Raw genomic sequence first — 22521 nt, 5'->3', positions numbered from 1 at the left:
CGAGCAAGGTGTCAAAGTGAAATTGAATATAACTAATTTTACTAAAAATTCGTTTTATTTTGACAGTACGAAATAATGTGAATCGTAGAGCAACTATATCGCTCAATCCGTACTTCGGTACGTCGACTCTACCAGCAGCAAAAGTATATCGGTATATCGAAAAATGGATATATAAATTTAGCGTATGTTCAGAGAGTTTTTGAAATATTCTTTTTATTATTCTCTTGGATATCAGAATTGCGAACGCAGCTGTTTTATATATATGTATACACAATGAATGTAACAACCTTTAGAATAACTGCTGCTGGCTTTGCCTATTACCGTTCTGCAATTGACAACGAATATTTATTCTATAATTTGACATTAACTACCTACCTACGCAAGGCATCGATGACATAATTTATTTAATAATTCTGTTGTCTACGTTATTTTATATCTACATATAGGGGGCCCCTAAGAGCTACAAACGACGACAAATTATTATTTTCAAGACTCATTAACGATTACATCGCAAATTATACGGTGCATATATTATTATTATTATGACGTTGTGCCGTAGAGTTTTGTAAATATAAAATACATATAAAATTATAAACGGCTTTATGTAGAAAAACGTAAACTTATGCGATAGTTTAATGAAGTACAAAATACGTTCGTCGTTGTTTAATAACTCTTTTATAATTTCGAGAATTGGCGCATTATTTATTATAATATATTTTAATCGTTTAGTTTCTTTCTTCTACATATCGCTCAAATATTATTGTAAGCGTGCAGGGGCCCTCGTTATAAATCGGTGGTCGATCGTGTGAATAAATTCTCTAATCATCTAATAGTGTTAAATATATATGTTACAAAGCACCATGATCTAAAATTACAAACATATAGGGTGTTTTGTGTATTATCTAACGAAAATGTAGAACGAAATTAATATTTTTTAATATATTTAATTTAAAGAAACTAAATGACAATACAAAATGCAGTTCAAACATTGTCACATTTTAATATAAAACTTAGTGTATGTTCAACACCCTATACATTTTAGCTATTTACGTGATTATATAATATTAAATATTTACATTTTAAAAAATTAGTTACATGTATTTTATATAACGAAAGAAATATATATTGACGAAGATATTCGGTTGAATTAATATACGTTTTTATTTGTCGCAAATATTACTTACTGCATATATGAATGATGCGCGATATTTACGAAAAATCTGTATAGTATATACAGCATGTATGTTTCGTGTAGTATATTTCCCAATTGCGGTTATATTGATCCCAAAGCTGCTTCTTAAATTTTAAGCTTATATATAAACCTAGTATAATCACAGCAATTTGTATAAATCCGAAATGGAATATTTTATTCTAGAGGAACATGAAAAACAATATTGAAAATATTTAAACACCATTTTTTTGACGTCAAATGTTAAATTATCCGAATCAATGCTAAGATATAGACGAGAAATTTGCTGGATAATTTCATGAGAAGAACAAATATACCCGATGAATATGCAAATTTCCACTTGCTTTGAGATCAAGAATAAATTGAATAGCAATCTCTTTGCACTAGCATAAAATGATTTCATCACGCCTTCAATTTACATATACTGAATTACTGTTCATTTATCAAACATTCTTATCCCTCTTTTTGTCTTATTGCGCATACTTATAAATTAATACAACATTTGACAGCAATGTATACTAACAATATTCAAAATATTCGTATCGACACATAGTGAAACATATTACTAAATTTCTTTTACATACAATATAAGCAGCTATTTTGAATCATATTCTGAATAGGAAATTCTTTGTGCTGTTATATTTGCTATGCCATATTAAATTGACACCGAACTGTTGAATACGAGCTATTGTTATTATTTACTTAGCTGCAAACACATATATAGCCTGAAATAAGGATAAACACTGAAATTTTTATGTGCAAGACAGAAATAGCGTGATAAAATTATTTCAATGAAATGAAAATGTCTTCCTACATATATTTCCTATATAATTTTAACGTGCATCGTGTGTTGCGATTGTATCGAGTAACAATAGTGCTTTAACATGGATCATTTCAAACACGGAATAGTGAAAAACTGAAAAAATATTGTAAAATAGTGAATATAGAAGTCATATTTATGCTCTGTTAACGGCGATGATATACATAGAAAAAGCATAAACTAGACGCTGAGTCTTAATTTAGAATTCTATTTTGTGATTTTTAACTTATTTTGTTTTTATCGCATATCAAATATATTTTGCGCGTATATATTTCTATAAATTTATATTCTCTCATATTATATATGATATAAATTTATATAAGGAATTTCTTTCCGATATTAAAAACTTAAAATTATAGTATACATTAAATTCACGCCAATGTTAAATTAAACATAATTCCTACAGCATTGTAGCCTTTCAGTCTTTCTCTCATTTCAATTAACTGTCATGGTTCAATTCTTTATGCTCATTATAATATACATGCAGATTTATGTTTTTAATGATTAAATTGCTAACTGAGCTAATAATAATTTCTGTGTTTACCATTGTCATACATTTTAAGATTATATGCGATGGAAATTTGTATTGTAGTATAAGAGGAAAGAGACAATTGGTCCTCTTTTATTGATATCGGATTTAATAACACATGCGCGCGTTGTAAAACTTGTTATTTATATTTAAATTTCGTATTCACTTTGATTTTCTACGAACATAATATCTTTTAACGTAGCTTTTCAGCAGAATTTCTTTCATTGTCCCTTTCACCGCATGTGGGACTTAATTTACACGCTAACTATTATTTTATGCAATGCACAACAATGATACTTAAAAAGCTTGCATTTTCTAGAGAATTTATACCTTTTTATATATCGAATCTTACAAATAACAAGTAAACAATGTACAATATACACTACTTTATACTTTATACAATACCGAACAGCAGCTATTTTTTAATGATATAAAAGCTCTGCCTTAATTTACAATTATTGTTTAGCAATTGGACGATTGGGATGTTACAAATTCTTCATCTAGTTTCATTTATCAACATATACATCCAAGAGGATTCAAAACGAACCGTTTTTACATTAACAAACTGTCGCTGGACTTATCATCATGGAGGTTGAAGACAGTGTTCTGGTGTGCATCACTTGAACAACAATTTTTTTTCACTTGATTTCTTTTACACTAATTCTTTAAACTATTTTTATCCGCCAAAAAATAAACATATGAGATATGTTACCAATTGGTGAAATCAAACTTTCATAATAATGTATCACATATATATGCCCAAGTAGTGTCACACTATATAACACTATTAGAATTGTTCTCTGTGCCTTAATTTCTAATTCGTCCAGCACTACAGATCGCTAATGAATCATGAAAAAAATGAAGCTAATATCAGATCAAAATGTGAATATAAATTAATGAAAATTTGTACAAATTAATTGAAAAAAACGCATATTTACTTATAGCAAAATAACTTTGTGTCAATTTAAATAATAATATCAAAAATAGAAATAACATATAACTTATTCTTTTACGAGAACAATAATAATAATAATGTTTAAACAACCAAAGATGCAAATAAACTTATTTACATGTATACATACTATTATTGCTTCAATATTATAACACTGATAAATGGATGTAAGGTTTCAATCAATGTGTATCCAATCTAACCCAGTTTCATCACAAAATTCAATTAAATTTAAGTATTCCACCCTGAAATAATAAATATTGTTATTAATAGTAAAAAAATGTATATAATAAATATTGTTTACTTTAAATATCTCTGTGATAAATTATTTGAGAACTTTTATATATTAGATTTACTTTAAATTCTGAATTATAGTGACACATTAAATTGCATCGACAAAAGAATGTGATTAAAGATTTAATATACTTACAATGCTACTTCATGGCGAGAGTCTGTTTAAGATGACGTATGAGATGACTACCAACGTCATGTACCTCGGGCCATTGCTTTAGCACAAATACTATGCCAAGCACAACGAGTGTAGTTGTTAATATACGCACCCTACACATGAAACAATGAGGCTTAGTACAGCTGTAACAAACGTGCAAAAACAAAACAGAATAATGAATGAGCAAAATAAAATCATATTTATGATTATATTATGGTATGAAGATGAACGAAACTTAATAAGAGAAAATAACATATCGTAATTTAAGAAGAAAGAAAGATTATTGTATATTGATATCTTGTTTATACACTTTCATATTAAAGTATTGTGTAATTATCTGTTAAAATGATAAAAACACAGAATATATAATTTAAATATTTCATTGAAAACAAAAAGTAAAACAAGCTATCTTAATAATAATCTTACCTAGTTCTGAGGAAAGGCATCATAATACCAGCACCCGTTGCAACGAGAAGCAAAATAACTTGCAATACTGTTAATACTACATTTATCAATTTTACAACCAATGCTCTTGCATTGCTATTATCTAGACCTTCCAACGTTACGTATTGCTGGTGCTGTTGTTGTTGATGTTCCATTTTACAAATTTTAGTTTGACAACTCTCCAACATCTCATGTATATCACGTAGTCTATCCTCGCTTTGATATTGCACTTTTTCCTCCATATCCGTTATAGTCTGTTTCAAATTTTCTACTTCATTTTGATGTAGTTCCGTTAAATCGTTAATCTGCTCTTCCAAACGTTCGCATCTGAAACGTTCTTCTTGGAGGGAATGGGAGAGATATGTCACTTCCTGTTGTAATGTCTAGGCAACAAAGAGAAAATTCGCTATAAATTATTTCTATTATGTAAAATTATGTAGTTATCTATAATTTTGTTTGTCTTATTTGTATAAATCTATATAAATCTATTTAAAACATCAACTCCAATGTACTGAATGTATCATAGATCGAGATTGAATACAAACCTTTACACTATCTAATTTTTCCCTCATTTGGTCAAGATTTTCCCGGTGTTCTTGCAATTCTGCGAAAATAGATTTAAGACTCAAGGCTGCATTATTACTGTGACAGGCGTGCGGCTGTCCTCTACTACCGGGACCGCTTTCACTGGTCACGCTAGAACACTCCGATCCTTCCTCGGACGGGAATTTCATAACCGCTGCGCTTTGGGTAGATCCTAGACTGCATCCACCAGGAAGCGTGGCTGAACCATGATGAGTTTTATCTTCTTCAACGCTAGCATTATCACCATTACCTGCATGCGGTGTATCGTTTACATAAAAAGTCGAGCCATCTGTAGAGACACAGAGGTGGCAAGTTAGAATGTTATCCAATACCAAAGCTTGGCCTTTCGAAAAATGAAAATTATTTTTTTTAATTATTTAATTTCCTTACACAAACAAAACGCATAAATAGCTCTTTTTATTGTTTTAGATGATTGTTAAAAAGTAAACAAATTTTGTTTCATTATTATAATTTACAACACAATTATTATTTTGTAAATTATACATTTTTGCATTTTTTAAGTATTGGATAACTGATAGTAACTAAAGAAAGACAAATACGTAATTACAGAAAAAGCAACTACAAATCACATAATATCTCGCTACATAATAAGATAATATTAACTAAATATGTGCAACATAAAAGACAGGATAAGATTATATTAAAAAAATGTTATTGTCGAAAAAGAAATAGGAGTTAACAAGCAAAAAGTTTTAAAAGTAAGAAACACATTATATAAACAAGATAATTTTTGATATCAAATACTTAAGACAAAGATATTGTTATCACTTAATTTTGTAAAGAAGATAAGAAGCTTGAAGCAGAGCCAAAGAAAAATACAAATACTGTGTGCAGGAAGCATATAATAAAGTGTAACAGAATTCTTTCGCCCTTGAGCAACACATTACTTACTACTCTCAACTGCCATGATAGCAAAAAATGTTTAAAAAATGTTTATTTTCGCTTATTTAAACATATTTTACATTTAAATAAATGCTAAAGAACAGATTGTATGATTTTTATATTGAAAAAAATGATATAAATCTTTTTAATATAAGTTAAATAGAATATAAATAACAGTATATATATTTTTTATTAAAAAAAATATATTACTTTGATCCCTTCCCAATCTTAATTCTTTTTAACTGAGTGCTATAATATATGAATATCATTTATATATAGTTATTATTAATTAATATACTATATTTTATGTATATATGAATGTGTATGAAATTCACTAGAAGAGTTTATTTATTGTCACTTACGTGATAAAGTATTTATGTTATCAGCACTTCCAAATTTATTTTTAATAAGATGAGCAAACTCTCTTGGTTTAGACATTACAGTTCTGCAATAAAAAAAATATGACTATACATATAAATAAGCATATTTTTATATAGTATCTTTTGTGAATTTTCAAGTACGTTAATTTTAAGTGCAGTGATATTAATAACAATTCTAAAAATAGCGATTCTAAAAAGTTCTGTGATGAATCAACCACATAAGAATATAGTTTCAGTACAGTTGAAATATGGGATCTATTTTTAAGTGAACACTCACCCTGAAAAACCAGTGATTCCGTCCCTTATGTTTCCTCCCACATTTCTGAAATGCAAGTCCAAATTAGTCAAAGATATTACTTTTAATATTTATTCAATAAGATAAATATAAATTTTTTTTATGACAAATCTTTTTTTCTAGATATAAAAAAAATTAATTATACTTAAAATAATCATCTTAACACTCACTTAAGTCCTTGTCCCATATCGCGTAACATTTCTCTCGGTTGTCTGTGACTCGTAGGTGCGCCATTCATTTCGTAATTTTTCAATTTTTTCATATAACTGTCTAACTTTTTTTGTAACTGTGAAATACTGTGCGCCGATTTTTGATTCTTCTTCTCGAATACCGTTTTAATCCTAGTTAACTGTTGTTTGTCCGCGTTAGCAGCCAATTTCAAATATTCATTGACGTTTTCTATAAAGATCAAATAACATATATAATTTATGTGTATAAGAATAAATAATATGTATCAAAATATGAGAAAGACAGATTCTTTCTGCCTTTGCACGTCTTAGTTAAATTGAGAAATGTTTACGTACCATCCCGCGTGGTTTGTTCTATTCTTATCAGCTCTCGCGTCTTGGCGATTTTACTTTGTATATGTTCAATAGCTTGACGAACCCGTGCTGCGCTAGAGTCAACATCATCGGCTATCAATTCAGAAGAGCCATTCGATAGGAACGATTGGGTTGTATGGTATTGTTCCTATAGATACATTAAATACATTAATAACACAAATATATGCATACATGAATTTGAAAATATAAGATGTAAATCACGTAAAATATTAAATATAGAAAAAAATATTTTTTAAAAATAGTTTTAACATATTAGAAGCAAATTAATTTATATTGTCTTCTCTGCAGTAAGAGATTAAATAAATCGCAAAATTTTTAAATGAATTTTGAATATAAGTTACTTTATAGATATAAATTAATATAGCCTTGCTGAAAACTGAAATTAATAGTCTTGTTGAAAACTGAAAAATTATGCGCATAGTCATATTATTTAACCTATGACCTGACTGTATATAAGTGGTTGATAATCCTACACTAGTGCATATTATGTAATTCTTTTTATGTAAGAATGCAAAGTCATGTTATATGCTCAAGACACATATACATTAGATGCACAAAGTGACAATTTTCCTGCCCGCTTTTGATGTAAACGTTTATTATCTCGTACAGTATTTCATTAGAGAATAAAGATATTTCTTCAAATTCTTCTCTCGCGAATCAACGAAAACATTTTATTATTAATACATACTCCTTCGTCATCAGTCGGTGGATGAATATTTGGCACAAACTCCTCTGGTTCGGCAGTGTTTGTAATATTACTTGGCTCATCCATGGCATCTCCCGTGCGAATTAAATTTCCTGGTGATCTTTGTCTACCGCTGCCTTTGATGCCGAGGCTACTTCCGGTACCACCGCCACCGCCACCACTACTTCCACTGCCTGTGCTACCCTCCCCTGCTTGAGAACTAAAACACATAATATTTAATAAATGTAATTTTTACTTATTATTTCAATTTCTTTAATTTTTCAAATTAGCATTTACAATGTATTGAAATTAACAAAAATATTATTACACACAAATAAATTATAAATATATATATATATATATATATATATATATATATTGCTGGATGGTTTTTAAATATTTAAATATGCACAATAAATAATATCTATATTTATATATTGCTTAATGAATCTTACATTGAAACATTACGCAATCTCGGAGTATGCTCCAAGTTCACTGTTGATGGCTGATGTAGTTGGGATGTCGAAGGCGCTCTACTAGGAGATCCACTGCGCGAGCTGTTCTTACTAGAGGTGTTCACCATCAAGTTTGCCATGCCTTCCTTCCAAGAAGATTATCATCTATCCACTTTGTTTCAGTAAGTTCACATTGAACCTAGACAAAGCGCAAATCACAAGTATTACAAGAAAATTATAGAATACATACAGTATAATTTTACATAATTATAATTAACACAATATCTCTTTTATTAATTTATTTTAAATTACATATATTCAATAAATATCAATATTTAATAATTTTAAATTGGACAAATTGAAAGATTCTAAAATTAATATCAAGGATTAAAAGAGATTGTCAATCTAAGAGATTCGTCATGTGCTTCCTGGTATTATACTAGATAAAAGTCAGTATCAGCAGAATATAATCTCTCTTACGATAAGCTTTATCTTGTTACAATTTATCATGATTCATAAGCTTTTCCAGAGAATAAAGCCAGTGGTGAAATAATCTTCTTTTCAAAGATTTATTTCAGTACATGTATATAATTTTATTTTATCGTTAATTTTTGTATTTCTTAATTTTCTGCATTATATTATTTCTTCATTAATTTTCTGAAGCAGTATACTCTTTTCTATTATTCCTTTTGTTACAATAATATAAAACATAAAGCAAGTTACAAGAACAAACATTCCACTGTGCTGGACCCCTGTGCTTATCTTGGATGGCAATTTTCTCTCTCTAAGAGGTTACATTATCTAATTTATATACTTTAAATATACATTGAGCACAGTCTGTGTATCTAAATTTAGAATGTAGGATATGTCACAGAGAGATATGTCAAAGAGATAAATTCATGCTTAACTTGCATTGATAAAAATTATTTTAGTCTTGCTTAATGCGTAAATAATAAAGTAGCACAAAAGTATCGTTGTATCTTATATTCAAAAGATTTGTACCAAATTTCTAAGAACTTTTTAATTTAATTATATTAAGAAAAAATATTTTATACTTAATATTGATGTTATATGTGTATTATAAAATTCTACATGATGTAATATCGAAATTAAATTTAACATATTAAAATTTGTTTTCCTACTATCACACTGCTATTACCTGCAGCAATAAGTGAGGAAGAAAAAAATGCGTAAATATGTTTTCTACCTCGCTATTTTTAATTCAATCATTGAATAAATCGATGAATCGTTGATATTATTATAATAACTGACTATACAAATAGGTCTGGAACTAAGAAGAAGACGCGTAGTAAAAACGACATGACATATTTTACCGAAGACTATAAAAACCAAATGACAAGTTTTTCAAGATACGAGATGTTCATCTCGTTCACCTTGCTTTTTCAATCGTGAAGAGTAAGTTTTAGAAAAATAGAAAACATCGAAGCACGAGGATCGAGGGTAAAGATATAATTATAGTCCGCATTTATTAAAAAAAAAACTACGTAGAAAGTAACAAAGACTTTCTCTTAATTCGAGAATGGAAAAGTCAGGAATGCAAGGGATTAAATTCGTCGAATCATCTGTCATTCATTCGAGCGATTAAAACAAAATGCTCGACATATTCGTCATCGTACTTGACATAAAGTTAAACTTGCCACTTGATCACGTGGTTGGCGAAAGTCTCGGCGATGTTCCTTTTAAACGGTGTATCAAGACTACAGCTGGTTACACAATTTAACAAACGTACGCAACTTTTCGCCATATGTATGCAGTAATATAAAACAAAGTTGGTGCGACGACAGTTCGCAGGTTTTACGAATGTAAAACGCGTTCGCGGAACGATATATGTCACCTTTTTACGATACTCGCTCGAAAGAAATGCAAAGTCCACTGGACTTCGCTCTCTTGTCCGAGGGACCGATTTCGCTCGTTATGCGAACCACAAAATAGCGTGCGGTGGTATATCGATGCAAAACACACAGATCTTCGTATTAATAAGTAAAATAGCGCACGTTTATTAGAATCGGCTTCTCTCTCTCTCTCTCTCTCTCTCTCTCTCTCTCTCTCTCTCTCTCTCTCTCCTTCTCTTTACGCGTTTATTGCGTTCCTGCAAATATTAGTGATAGTTAATAACTCGATTATTATCACGTCCCTTTCTAATTTTTATATATAATATATATAAATATTATATATAAAAAATTTTATATATAAAAAGGAAGGCAGAACGAATTCATGAAAAATAGAAAGCATTGGTTAATATTTATGGAAATGACTCTAATTTAACCTACGATTTCGTGAAAGAGATTCAAATTGATTGACCTTATTTTGATCGAAACTGTGATAGTATCTCGTCGGAAATAATAATGTACGCAGTATTCTTACTCCGATCTAATCGAAAAGGGAACTAGGCGCTAATATATATATAGTCGCGAAAGCGATACGCGTCAATCAGTCCCGCTTAATTTAGCCAACTTTCTTGTCATCGCGGCTATTGGTGTCATGACATCTGCCTCTGGGATACAGGATGAAAGGGGAATTGGATTTGGCAAGAGGAGCGGTGCTTAGGCGCCGATTATTTGATCGTCGCAACCAGGAGTCCACTACTTAAATGCGCGTCCATTCGCGAACTGTCAAAGAGCCACAGATGATGATTCAGGCGAGAGTAAAAACAGAGGCGTGTATATCGTGCAGGCACGTTCAGCGCGCGTGATAAGAATATTAAACGAGCTGGATGATGTGTCATAGATCATAGACGCGGTGTCAAACTGCGTCTCTCGTCCCTGCGAAACTTTCTCCCCTTGTGTATAAGCCATCGTCGTCCTTCGCGAAACGAACCGGTCAACTGTCAAACGTCGAAAATTCTGCGAAATTTTTCCTCCACAAAAATAAGGTCGAGGACGCGCATTTTTTCGCAGGATAACGCAAATTTATCCGGCTGTCAAGGTTACCTTCGCGATTAATCCAGGTTGAGAGACGGACTTTCGGTCGAACACACACAGACAGCTGCTCTGCCTGTCGCGACACAGCGACACTCTACAGCCTCACACTGGACTATCGGATATATATATATATATATATGCACACATACACACGCATCGTGGTCGGAATGGCGAAACTCGTCGCGATCCGCTCACCTCGTCGCTCGATCAGACGCGACCTCGGCCAGCCACACCGATCTATCTATCGAAGGTGCAGCAGCATCGGCGTCTCGGCGACGATTTCCCTCGTCCTCCTCGCTCGCAGAGTCCTTCTCCTCGGGTGCATCCGCTCGAGCGAATCCGTCGTTTCGTTATGTCGTCGTCGACGATCTCGGCATCATCCTCGCGACAACGGGGAAAAGTTATGCATGCATGTGCAGGTAGAATGGTCGATTCGCACGCACGCACCGTCCGCGAGTTCTTTTTTCTCTCTCTCTCTCGATTCTTTCGCGAAGGAGAGGCGCGAATAGGGAATATATACGTGCGCATAGAGCGACGCGAGCGACGAGACTGACGTCTGACGTCTGACGTCGCGAACATTCGCGAATAAACGGCGGTGCGGTGCATGGAAGGACTGCGGCACCGCGAAGGCTCTTTCATTCCGATGAATGGGCGATTCTCACCGGGACAATAGATGCTGCTGTTAGGTATCTCTACGCGGAAGTAACGAGCGAGACGCATAAAAATTTATTTAAAATTTAAACAGAATTATCGCGCGAGTCGATAGATATATTTGCACTTGCACTACTGGTGCATTTTGTATCTCGAAATAGTATTTGAAGATTAAATTTAGATAAATATAATAGAAAAGTTAAGTGTATAATTGTAATAATATTCAAGATAAGAATGATAAGATAAGATATTAAATTAGTCGATAAAAATAGTAGTTTCGAGTTCTTCGACCTAGATGTGCTATATGCATTCGTTTTAAGGTGGTCTTTATGCATGGAATTTGAACTTTTCAAAAAACTAAAATATTAATGAAACAACGACGTATAAAAAGAATGTATGCCAAAAAGACAGTTTCAACTTCAAAAGTTAGTTTCTTTTGAGCCTTGAGCATATGCAAAAATTGGACAAAATAGCAAATGTATTATGTATATAGAGATATTGACATTTGAATTTCAGTGATATTTAAATAAAGTCGTTTTTAAAGCGTTTTACAAATAAATGAGTGACAATCTATTCAAGAACTGTTTAATTTAAAATAATAGTAATTCATGCAAGTCATTCAATGCAATTAGAATATAAAATTATATTACTTTTTTTATCACTCTACGAGATATTTTTTGTACATACATTTTATATTGTACTATATAATAAAAAAAATATCTTGTCAAACCTTATATAATTATATATACAATTTAAAATTTTATATGTCAATGAAATTATATTAATATATTTGATAAAATATATTTCCTTATAAAATTTTATATGTAAATGAAATTATATTAATATATTTGATAAAATATATTTCCTTACTATCTCCTCTGTATGTATTTATAAAATTATGTATTGCAGTTATATATATATAGAATAACATACGAATACATTTTGTAAGATCATTGATTAACTCAGAATTATCATAAAATTATTTTGTCAAAGACGATAAGATTATTTTGGTTTTCCTAGAACAATAAATTAACTCTTGGCAAACTGTTGCGATAATGTTAACTTTTAAGTCAAATTTAACTAAATTGAGTGTGCTATTATATACAATTATATTTACAACTTCTTAAAGATTTTTCTTGAAGGACATAAAAAATAATTGCACAAAATGTCTCTTTATTTTTATTATGAAAGAAATAACTTATTTCCGTTATGTTACGAGTTTATAATTTCTTCATAATAATATTAAATAGAATTGATATCAATTCTTTCCTCACGTTTACAAATAATTAATATATTTATCTTTATATTTTGTACTTGAGAAAAAAATAGTTTATTCTTTTGCAGAAATAAAAATAAAAGGACATTTTATTATATAATAAAAGAGCGAAGAGAGAATAATTGAACAGAATGTAGCGTACGCTGCTTATTCGCTGTGTATCTGTCAATTTGTGTTCTAGCCACTTTTGCCATCGAGTCAATATACAAAATATTACTTCATTATCAGAGCAATTAAACAGCAAAAATAAAAAAATTTACATTTAAAAACTTGTGATGATCGTAAACACATATATACAATGTAAGTGCCTAAAGAAATTTTCTGACACTCGATTTACAAATTTTACGACAACGTGACTAATCTGTTTGTAAATCGCGCGATATAATGACTATATAATAGACAGGTACTTGAAGATTAATTAATATCCTATTTACTTAATTAATCCTAACCTACATCGAAACGACATTTCCGTAGTCTCGAACGAGATCTATCGTCGATCGCTCAACTCCTTCAGTTTATCCAGCAGCGAGTTGCCGAAGGAGTTCCTGTACTGCGGACTGACAAAGTCCAGGAGGCTGTAGGGCGTCTCGAAGCGCTCGTTACCCAGGTTGGACGTGTCGTCGTGCCGATCGCCGACGATGGCGAAACCGGCGGCCGACAGCTCCACGCAAAACCGCAGACCCTCCAGCGTCGTCAGATTCAGGTAGATGACCTGATTCGTGCTCATAAGCCGTTCGGATACCCTCAGCTCCTGCACGTGTTTCCTCACGTCGTTGATCACCGCCTGCGCCTCCAGACGCCACCTGCCACAGTGCTCCTCGTCGAGCACTCGATCCTCCATGTCGTCCCGTATCACTCGCTCTTTGTCCTGAGCACGTGTAACCAGGATTACAAACAGTTGCGATCCTTTCTTTTCGATGACGGACTTAGATCTTCATGTCAGACACTAAATCTTTGTACATTTTCCTATAATCTCTCTGCTCCCCCCCTCTCTCTCCCCCCTTCTTTCTCTCACTGCATATATATGTTGTTTGACATGTTTTCTTTTGCATTTTTCACTCGGGCTTTTAGATACTTTAGATACAAAGTTTGAAAATTACATACATTAACAAATTAGAAAAAATATACTATTATATTATTTCTATTATGTGAGAAATCTTGATTATATATACATATAAAAATCTAATAATTGTGTCTTTTTATCAAATTGTTAAAGATATGAAATTCTTACACGTAAAATAAATACTCTATTCGTATTGTACTTAATGCAATATTTTACATTTATTAAAAATACTTGTTTTAATGGTATACATGGTGTGTGTTGGCAATCACATATATATATATACTTGGAAGTTGATAAAAATGGATTCAACTAAATGAGCATCATAAATTCAATATATATTATTTGTGCAAATAATTGTCTTTTTACAGAGAGAGGCAGCTCATTGTTGCGCTAATTCATGCGTCTCATCTATACTCAAATCACTTAAATCTTCTCCCCAACCGTTATCGTCATGCTCTTCCAAAGTAGCACTTAATGTTTTTACATCAAACATGCTTCTCGGTGATTGCACTTCTGGAATGTGCAAAACCTGCGTCTTCTGTATCACAGGTTCCATATCTGTAAAGAAATCAAATTCTTCCTTTGGAGATTTTATTACCTTTGAATTCTTTATATCAAGCTCCGTAATGTCAGAAAGTACTAGTTTCTTTGTATACTTTGTTCTCATAGCACTTGACGATGATTCTGACAAGGGCGACGATGACTCCGCATCGCAAATATCGTTTTGCAATTCCGTACTCTGCACGGTACTCGAAGAAGTTTCTGCTATGTCGCAATGGCTATTTCCAATAGCTGTCTCTTGCGTTTCCCAATCCGACCAGGTGCTTTCCTCTTCGGCGAGCTTAAATTCTTTTTCCCTCTTATCCTCGCCACCATCCGGTGATGGTCTTTCCGATAAATGCACATTATTCTCGTCTATATTGACGAAGACGGGTATTTCCTGTGCAAATGTTAAACCTTTTCTAACGTCGACATTTTTGTTTTGAGTTATTATCTTATTTGGCCGACCGTCCGTAAACAGTTTCCCCCGGTTTCCACCAATAACTGTTGCTGCGCCCAAGATTGGTACTATGTCAGCTAGTGCTCGTAACGTAGCAGAGACGAGATCGTCGTTAGTATCTTTTATGCCGACAAGTAATTCAGGGAGAATGTGGTTCTTTAATTCCTCCGTTTCAAATACGTGTACAAATGAATTGAAATGGGATAACAGTAACAGACGGATGGAAACATCTCGAATGCAAAACATTTGCAAGAGTCTCGGTACTAAAATACTCTTAAAGGTAGAAACTGTAAATAGACTAGTCCCCAAATCGTTTTTCTCATCTGCAAAAATCAGACGTTTTATTAGACTTATTTATTTATGTGAAATATGAAATAAATTACACACATCACACAACTATTATGAACGATAACAAAGATTTTGATAATATAGTTATAATAAGTATGTTCTAACCTTTGGGTTTAAAAATAAAAGGTAAAAGTTTTACTTGGGCAGTGCTATCCAACAAAACAATTCTGGAAAGAAGTACTCTGCCTAATTGTTCAGCAACAACAGCTTCAGGATACATCTGTAGCTGCTGCCTCAACTTCCTATAAAGAATAACATTTTTTTATGTTATTTTTCTTAGACAGGATATACACGTTCATTTTAGATAACATTACCATTATTTTCTTCGAATATTTACTTACGTGAAAAATTCTTCCCTTTCAATATCAGTTTTTAGTGGTAATTCTTCTAGAAACGCATGTATCCTTATAAACTCATGAGTGAAGAATGAATGTTGCAGTACATTCAATAATCTACTTCTCAAACATGCATCTGGATTCTGCAGATTCTTTTTACAAAACTCTCTAAATTCTGATAAATTTAGTGCTCCATCTAAAATTATATACTTGACATGAAATTTCAAGTATTTTAATAAGTATTTTTATCATGGGAGAAACACAAATGTCTATAATTTTTAGTCTTTGTGTACCTGCATCTTGTAAGTTTTTCAAATTATCTTCCGCCAATACTCCAAATGCATATGAATCAATTGAAGTAAGGTTAGCAGATTTAATTAAATCAGCTATGTCTTCATTTGGCGATATCGCTTTTTCATATCTGTAACTTTTTATCCTCTGATAATATGTTGGCGACGCATCCGTCAATTTACATAGATATTCCAATCCGCCCAATTTCCAATATCCTTCCGCAGTAACGTAAATAGAGCTACTGCATATATTGTTATGCGATGCTAATGCAGTCTCATGTAGAAATATTAAAGCTCGCAAGATACTGTGCAAACCGATGCATATTTGTAATATATTCTGCTTTTCAATAACTTGAATCAACGGCCTGACTTCTTCCGTAGCAAGAAAAAACTTGCTTCCTTTGTTCCACGAGGAGATATATTTCAAAATGCAAGGATGCCGGTGTAACATAAAATTCTAGAACATAATACATGATTTTACTTTAGTAACATGTATATATGCTGTATAAGTTATATAATAATGTACTGTACATAAATAAATCATATTTAAGAATTTTGTGCATCAAGGAATTTACATTTTATATTTGTCGAATAAAATAGTTTAGAAAATATTTGTTATATTTTTTTATGATACTGAACGTTTTTTATCGCTTGTAAAAGGTAAATAAGGACCTTAGCTGCTCGCTCTAACGGTGACGGTCTTCCAAATGTTGCTGTAAAATGCAAGGATGGTTCGCTGATGAAGATGGAGAGTTTTTGCAGATTCGAATCATGTATACTCGCGTCATAATGCATCCAGTAATCTGTAACTTCCACAGCCTTATCTTCGATTTCGAGCCCCCGTAGAGCACTTTTTTCGTTCCCCATTAGTCGATTGACATATACGTTGCTCTAAGTTGTCAATTTACGTCAAATGTAGGAAAGGATTCTTCAGGAATATGAAGAATCCGAAATTCGAAGGTGTGAATCCCATTTGGTTTTATAACTTGTCTATTTCAATTGCCGATACCAACAAAATCTCCAGATGCTGACAGATCTTGATAAATACAGATTACGTTTACACTTCAAGATTCAAGGATGTGTCACTTGAGTTGGGTTAGACCGGGCGCGAATCGATCAGTTACCAACGAGATGAAATAAAGGTTAGATCGAGAAAAAGATTCGATTACGATTGATCGATATCCTTAAGGTGCCTTTTCATGCTGACGCTCGACGCTCATTTTTAGCGTCAAAAGACGTCACGTGACCAAAAACACTGACGAGGTACTATTAAAGACCGATGGTCTTACGGGAGTTAGTGTGACTGGAAAAAGAGCGCTGTGTACTAGCGCCCTCTCAGTAATATTGCGGCCGAAGTGAGAAATAGTAACTAAATCTAATTGTAAGAGATAATAAAATAATACATGTGTATAGTAACACGAGAAATGCAATTTAAAAAAAATTATTTTAGAGTATATATATGTATATACGAGTATATACGAAATATTTATATATATATATATATATATATATATATATAAAATTATTTAAATATATCGTACATGTATATATTTCGAAATGACGATGTTTCTTTTCAAATAATAAAAACATTTATTCACAGTATTTTTTAAAAAGAAAAATTTAGCTCTTAAATTTATAATATATATACACACATTTTCCACGTCATTTCAGATATTATATATATATTATTATACACATTATTATGGAAATGACATATAGGAAATGTAACAAATTTAAAAGCCAAATTTCTCTCTCTCTCTCTCTTTCTCTTTTTCTTCTTTTCTTCTTTCATATCTCGTAAACAAGCATTGAAATCTCTCCCGAGGTTTAATATTACTTATTTTACTTTTCTGGTTTGTTTTATTTATGTGACAAATGGCTTTTGTTTGTATTACATTTTTTATATTTTCTATTTGATATTTTTGAATGTAATTTTATTAGATTAATAAGATTTTTGCGATTAAAATGACATCAATTATAACATAAATTGGATAATTTTTCACTGAACAAGTAATTCAAATTACATATTTAATTAAAAATTATCCGATTTATGTCGTGTTTGGTGTCATTTTAATCGCTAAAATTTCATTAATCCATTAAAATTATTTTTAAACCGATAAAATGCAAATTAAAAGTTTTAGTTTTTATTTAAAAGATATTTACATTCGTGAATTTATTGTAGATAAGGAAAGGTTCTCGATGTCGTCGAAGGCAGAGCGAGAACGAATAAAGAGCGAGCGAAATGACGTATCATCAAAGAGTTCCGAAGTCTCTCTCGCGAGGCTCCCTTTATCTATAATCTTTCATATCATATGACATGTTACTAGAGAAAATAAAATTTGTATAATTCGCAATTTATCGATTTAAAAATAATTTTAATGGATTATTGAGATTTTTGCGATTAAAATGACACCAAACACGACATAAATCGGTTAATTTTTAATTAGATAAGCGATTAAAATTTTAATTACATATCTAATTAAAAATGAACCGATTTATGTCGTGTTTGGTGTCATTTTAATCGCAAAAATCTCAATAATCCATTAAAATTATTTTCAAACCGATAAATTGCGAATTATACAAATTTTATTTTCTATAGTAACACATGTCATATGATATAAAAGACTATAGATAAAGGGAGCCTCGCGAGAGAGACTTCGGAACTCTTTGATGATACGTCATCTCGCTCGCTCTTTATTCGTTCTCGCTCTGCCTTCGACGACATCGAGAATCTTTCCTTATCTACAATAAATTCACGAATGTAAATATCTTTTAAATAAAAACTAAAACTTTTAATTTACATTTTATCGGTTTAAAAATAATTTTAATGGATTAATGAAATTTTAGCGATTAAAATGACACCAAACACGACATAAATCGGATAATTTTTAATTAAATATGTAATTTTAATTACTTGTTCAGTGAAAAATTATCCAATTTATGTTATAATTGATGTCATTTTAATCGCAAAAATCTTATTAATCTAATAAAATTACATTCAAAAATATAAAATAAAAAATATAAAAAATTTAGTACAAACAAAAGCCATTTGTCACATATATAAAACAAGCCAGAAAAGTAAAATAAGAAATATTAAACCTCGAGAGAGATTTCAATGCTTGTTTACAAGATATGAAAGAAGAAAAGAAGAAAAAGAGAAAGAGAGAGAGAGAAATTTGGCTGTTAAATTTGTTACATTTCCTATATGTCATTTCAAAAATAATGTGTATAATATTATATATATATATATATATATATATATGTATATATGAAATATGTATAATATGATTTAGTAAGGGTAAACTGGGTAAACTGTTCTTATTTGTTGTCCTCTGTACAGATCAAACCGGTCGGTAATGTCATCATCCTCCAATTACCTCCGGGCCCACCGAGCCCACTTGGTAGACACGAAAATTTACCCAGGGCTGTCGGTCTTTAATAGTACCTCGTCAGTGCCAAAAATAAAGATACCAATTCGTCAAGTTTGGTCACGTGACGTCTTTTGCCGCTAAAAATGAGCGTCAGCATGAAAAGGCACCTTTATTATCAAATTTTTTCATTCATTATCTTTCATCTCAATTGCGAATTCAATCGTTCATTTTTTCATGAAATATAAATAATTCTACCAATAGAAATGTATAAAATAAAAATATATACTCCAATCTGTCTTTATTTATTTTCTATATTTTATAAGAAGTCGCTTTTGTGTGAAATAATCAAGATTTTTTTTTATCAAGAATTGTACCTTGCTTTATTATAGATCAAATCATTTTTATTTGTATTTTAATTGCAGAATATATATTTCTTTTATTTAAGCAAAAAGAAAAGATAAAATATACATAATATAATTTTCATTCATTATTGTAGATAGCAGTGGAACGATGTATAATTAAAGATTTATATTTTCTTACAGATTTTATATAATATATATATTGCATATAATTATCTTTAGCCCAAATATACATTTCTGAAATAATTGCTATTTTATTTACTAATACTTACCATTATATCGCGATTCGGGATATCTCTACCTTTATTGATTCTCACAAAACATAAATTTTTGTTCCTCAACTAAATCAATCATGCATTTTTAATTCGATAAAAAAATTATATATTACTTCTTTCAAGATATATATTGTTATGTTTTCTACGCATCTCATATTTGTATAATTACTGTACTGTTGTATGTTTGTTTTATTAAGATTAACATAAAAATATTGCTATTAGATGTAATTCTTTCAATTATTAAAGAGAACATATATTTTAAAGTCATATCTACTAATAATCAGTTCAGCTAATTTGATATTTATCACATTTTTAACAGAAAAATATATTATTTCAGCCAATATACATTTTGAACTTCCTTCTTTTTTATCGTTAAACATTTTATTAATTTTCTCATTTATATAGTTTTGTTGGGTTGTATTAATTAATTATATAAATTAATAGTAGCAAAGTGCCATTTACTATTTTATTTTCACGTTTTAGCACGTAGGTGTATAAGTAGTGTTTGTCATATTTCTAACTACAGATCGTTATAATTACAGGCGCCCTGCGATAGGTCTGTCGTATTACTTTTATAAGTTTTCGTGTGTGTTAATACTTACAACATTAAATATATCGGAAAACGTATAAACCTTCGTTTCTTTACAGTAAAATATCAACAATTTACATTACAATATTGCCATCGATAGTAACGATCCTATACGATATTAGAGGATAGCTTTTTCACTTGTTAAAAAAAATCATGATAAACGCTTAAAAAATCCGCAAAAATGATATTCTCTAATAAACAAATAATCGCATTCCTACAAATTAAAATACACGATCTTATATATAGTAAAAATTAATTAAATATTAAAGCACTTTAGCACACATATATCGTTGTAAGAGCGACTATTATGTAATACGACAGACCATCAGCTCGAATCTATATATACTGTGATATAAACAAAATCCACTTCGCATTTAAGCTATATAATGAATGTTACTAAACAGATTTTAATATTTTCAATAAAATTTATCGAATACCCTACAAAAGAGAGACATACCCATACAATTAAACATACTTTTTTCATTTACTTACTCTTGTTAGCTTACTTTCTTCACCTTCATTATCCATCGAGTGTACACGTGCAATAATATAATAAAAATAATATAAAATAATATAAAATAATAATAATAATAGTAGCAGTCGTATTAATAGTAATAGTGATAATTGCAGCAGTAGCAGCAGCAATAGCAGATGATAGCGATAATAGTAGTAATAGTATCTTCCATAATAATCAGTAATTACAACAGCGGCAGTAATAGTACCTAACAAAAGTGATAATAACAGTAAATAATAACGCGATAGGAATAATAATAGTACTAATAATAACAAATATTAACTAATATAGTAACGACAATAATAGTAACAGTAATAATATTACAACAAATGATAGTAATAGCAGTAGTAAGAACAATAGAGCATACAAGAAGTATAATATAAGTTGTGACAATGATAAAATAATCGTCTAGCGACAATAGCAATGGTAATAGTTATGATAACAATCATTTCTTCCTAATATACATATATGTAATGATAATATATTAGTTAAAAAAGTAAGGCCATAAAAACAGGAATAATAAGGAAATAAAAGAATATCGATAAAAATGACATAGAAATTCTATTTAAAAAATGAAGAATAGTTTGCGATACAATTGTTTTTCAATACTATTACTGCTGCAAATACATGCCATTACTACCACCATTACTAGCATTGTGTGCAAGGTTACTATTATTATTACAGCTATTATTATTAATACTATCATTATATATTGCGGTTACTGCAAATATCAACACTATTACCACTGCTACTTCTACTCTTCTATACTACTGTTACAATGCTGCTGATAATGATGCAGTTGCTGATGATCAAAGTGGTAATAGAGCCATCGCGATAATGTTTATGATAGAGAACTCAATTCTTCAGTATTCGTATGTCATGCTCTAGTATGGTCAATAATTTTATATTTATAATACAAGTATTTTTAAGGATTCAAGTACATTGAAATTCTATTTTCATGCAAAATTTCAACGTGTTTATACATATATATAAAAATGTGGGAATCTCATATACACAATTAATATCGGTAAATCAATAATTAGGGATATAAATTATAACAGAAAGCACGCCATACAAATACTAGAGAATTAAGACAACACAAGAGAGAAGTATTTACTACTATTTTTTTCTTCTTTTCGAAACTCCAATAATTATTTTTCTTTAATATTGTGTACATTGGCTCCGTATTACTTGGCGAGATTTCACGAAGTACTCATTTCCTTGCAACACGAAAGGACTTGTGTAGCCTCATTTCTAATTCAA

The 22521-nt window shown here is 30.7% G+C and overlaps 3 protein-coding genes across 9 annotated transcripts; all 3 read right to left on the bottom strand.

Moving 5' to 3' along the window:
- Nucleotides 1-36: 36 nt before the first annotated feature.
- Dmtn (transmembrane and coiled-coil domain 2 protein Dmtn) lies at nt 37-11757 on the bottom strand. 7 transcript variants are annotated; one of them, XR_014425627.1, is made up of 12 exons: nt 11383-11757; nt 8246-8444; nt 7794-8010; nt 7067-7232; nt 6713-6941; nt 6525-6569; nt 6230-6312; nt 4925-5253; nt 4362-4762; nt 3918-4078; nt 3621-3732; nt 37-3377 (listed from the first exon to the last, which is right to left on the bottom strand). XR_014425627.1 is itself a non-coding variant. In XM_083041065.1 (12 exons), exons 3-11 carry the CDS (start codon nt 8383-8385, stop codon nt 3922-3924), a joined length of 1767 nt encoding a protein of 588 aa, XP_082897191.1. In that variant the 5' UTR covers nt 8386-8444; nt 9904-10355; nt 10568-11177; the 3' UTR covers nt 37-3732; nt 3918-3921. The 7 variants fall into 7 exon arrangements, 6 of the variants coding, with proteins under 6 accessions (XP_082897191.1, XP_082897190.1, XP_082897189.1 ...); XM_083041065.1 differs by lacking the exon at nt 11383-11757 and adding exons at nt 9904-10355; nt 10568-11177 and having other exon boundaries at nt 37-3732; XM_083041064.1 differs by having other exon boundaries at nt 37-3732; nt 11197-11757.
- Nucleotides 11758-12994: 1237 nt separating this feature from the next.
- On the bottom strand, nt 12995-14116 carry LOC145937752 (GSK3-beta interaction protein). The gene has a single exon (XM_083041069.1). The coding sequence runs from the start codon at nt 13953-13955 to the stop codon at nt 13602-13604; it is 354 nt and encodes a 117-aa protein (XP_082897195.1). The 5' UTR covers nt 13956-14116; the 3' UTR covers nt 12995-13601.
- Nucleotides 14117-14394: 278 nt separating this feature from the next.
- Nucleotides 14395-17288, bottom strand: LOC145937268 (protein-associating with the carboxyl-terminal domain of ezrin). The gene is made up of 5 exons (XM_083040216.1): nt 16823-17288; nt 16154-16607; nt 15867-16056; nt 15631-15767; nt 14395-15500 (listed from the first exon to the last, which is right to left on the bottom strand). Exons 1-5 carry the CDS (start codon nt 17015-17017, stop codon nt 14557-14559), a joined length of 1920 nt encoding a protein of 639 aa, XP_082896342.1. The 5' UTR covers nt 17018-17288; the 3' UTR covers nt 14395-14556.
- Between the last annotated feature and the right edge of the window lie 5233 nt (nt 17289-22521).

The sequence above is a fragment of the Prenolepis imparis genome, unplaced genomic scaffold (assembly GCF_030444845.1).
Source record: "Prenolepis imparis isolate NDT839.2.m4 unplaced genomic scaffold, iyPreImpa1.0 SCAF_6, whole genome shotgun sequence".
Lineage (NCBI taxonomy): Eukaryota > Metazoa > Arthropoda > Insecta > Hymenoptera > Formicidae > Prenolepis > Prenolepis imparis.
Note: the sequence above shows the minus strand (reverse complement) of the source record. Positions and strands in the feature narration are given on the sequence as shown.

Bases quoted from the DNA above. Each gene is read 5' to 3' on its own strand.
- LOC145937752 (XM_083041069.1), bottom strand. From the start codon at position 13,955: ATGGAGGATCGAGTGCTCGACGAGGAGCACTGTGGCAGGTGGCGTCTG.
- LOC145937268 (XM_083040216.1), bottom strand. From the start codon at position 17,017: ATGGGGAACGAAAAAAGTGCTCTACGGGGGCTCGAAATCGAAGATAAG. The intron at 16,057-16,153 runs GTACACAAAGAC...ATATAATTTTAG, and splicing joins GAAAAACTTACAAGATGCAG to ATGGAGCACTAAATTTATCA. The intron at 15,501-15,630 runs GTTAGAACATAC...TGATTTTTGCAG, and splicing joins TTTTATTTTTAAACCCAAAG to ATGAGAAAAACGATTTGGGG.
- Dmtn (XM_083041064.1), bottom strand. From the start codon at position 8,385: ATGGCAAACTTGATGGTGAACACCTCTAGTAAGAACAGCTCGCGCAGT. The intron at 6,570-6,712 runs GTGAGTGTTAAG...CTTGCATTTCAG, and splicing joins GATATGGGACAAGGACTTAA to AAATGTGGGAGGAAACATAA. The intron at 5,254-6,229 runs GTAAGTGACAAT...GTGTCTCTACAG, and splicing joins TAACATAAATACTTTATCAC to ATGGCTCGACTTTTTATGTA.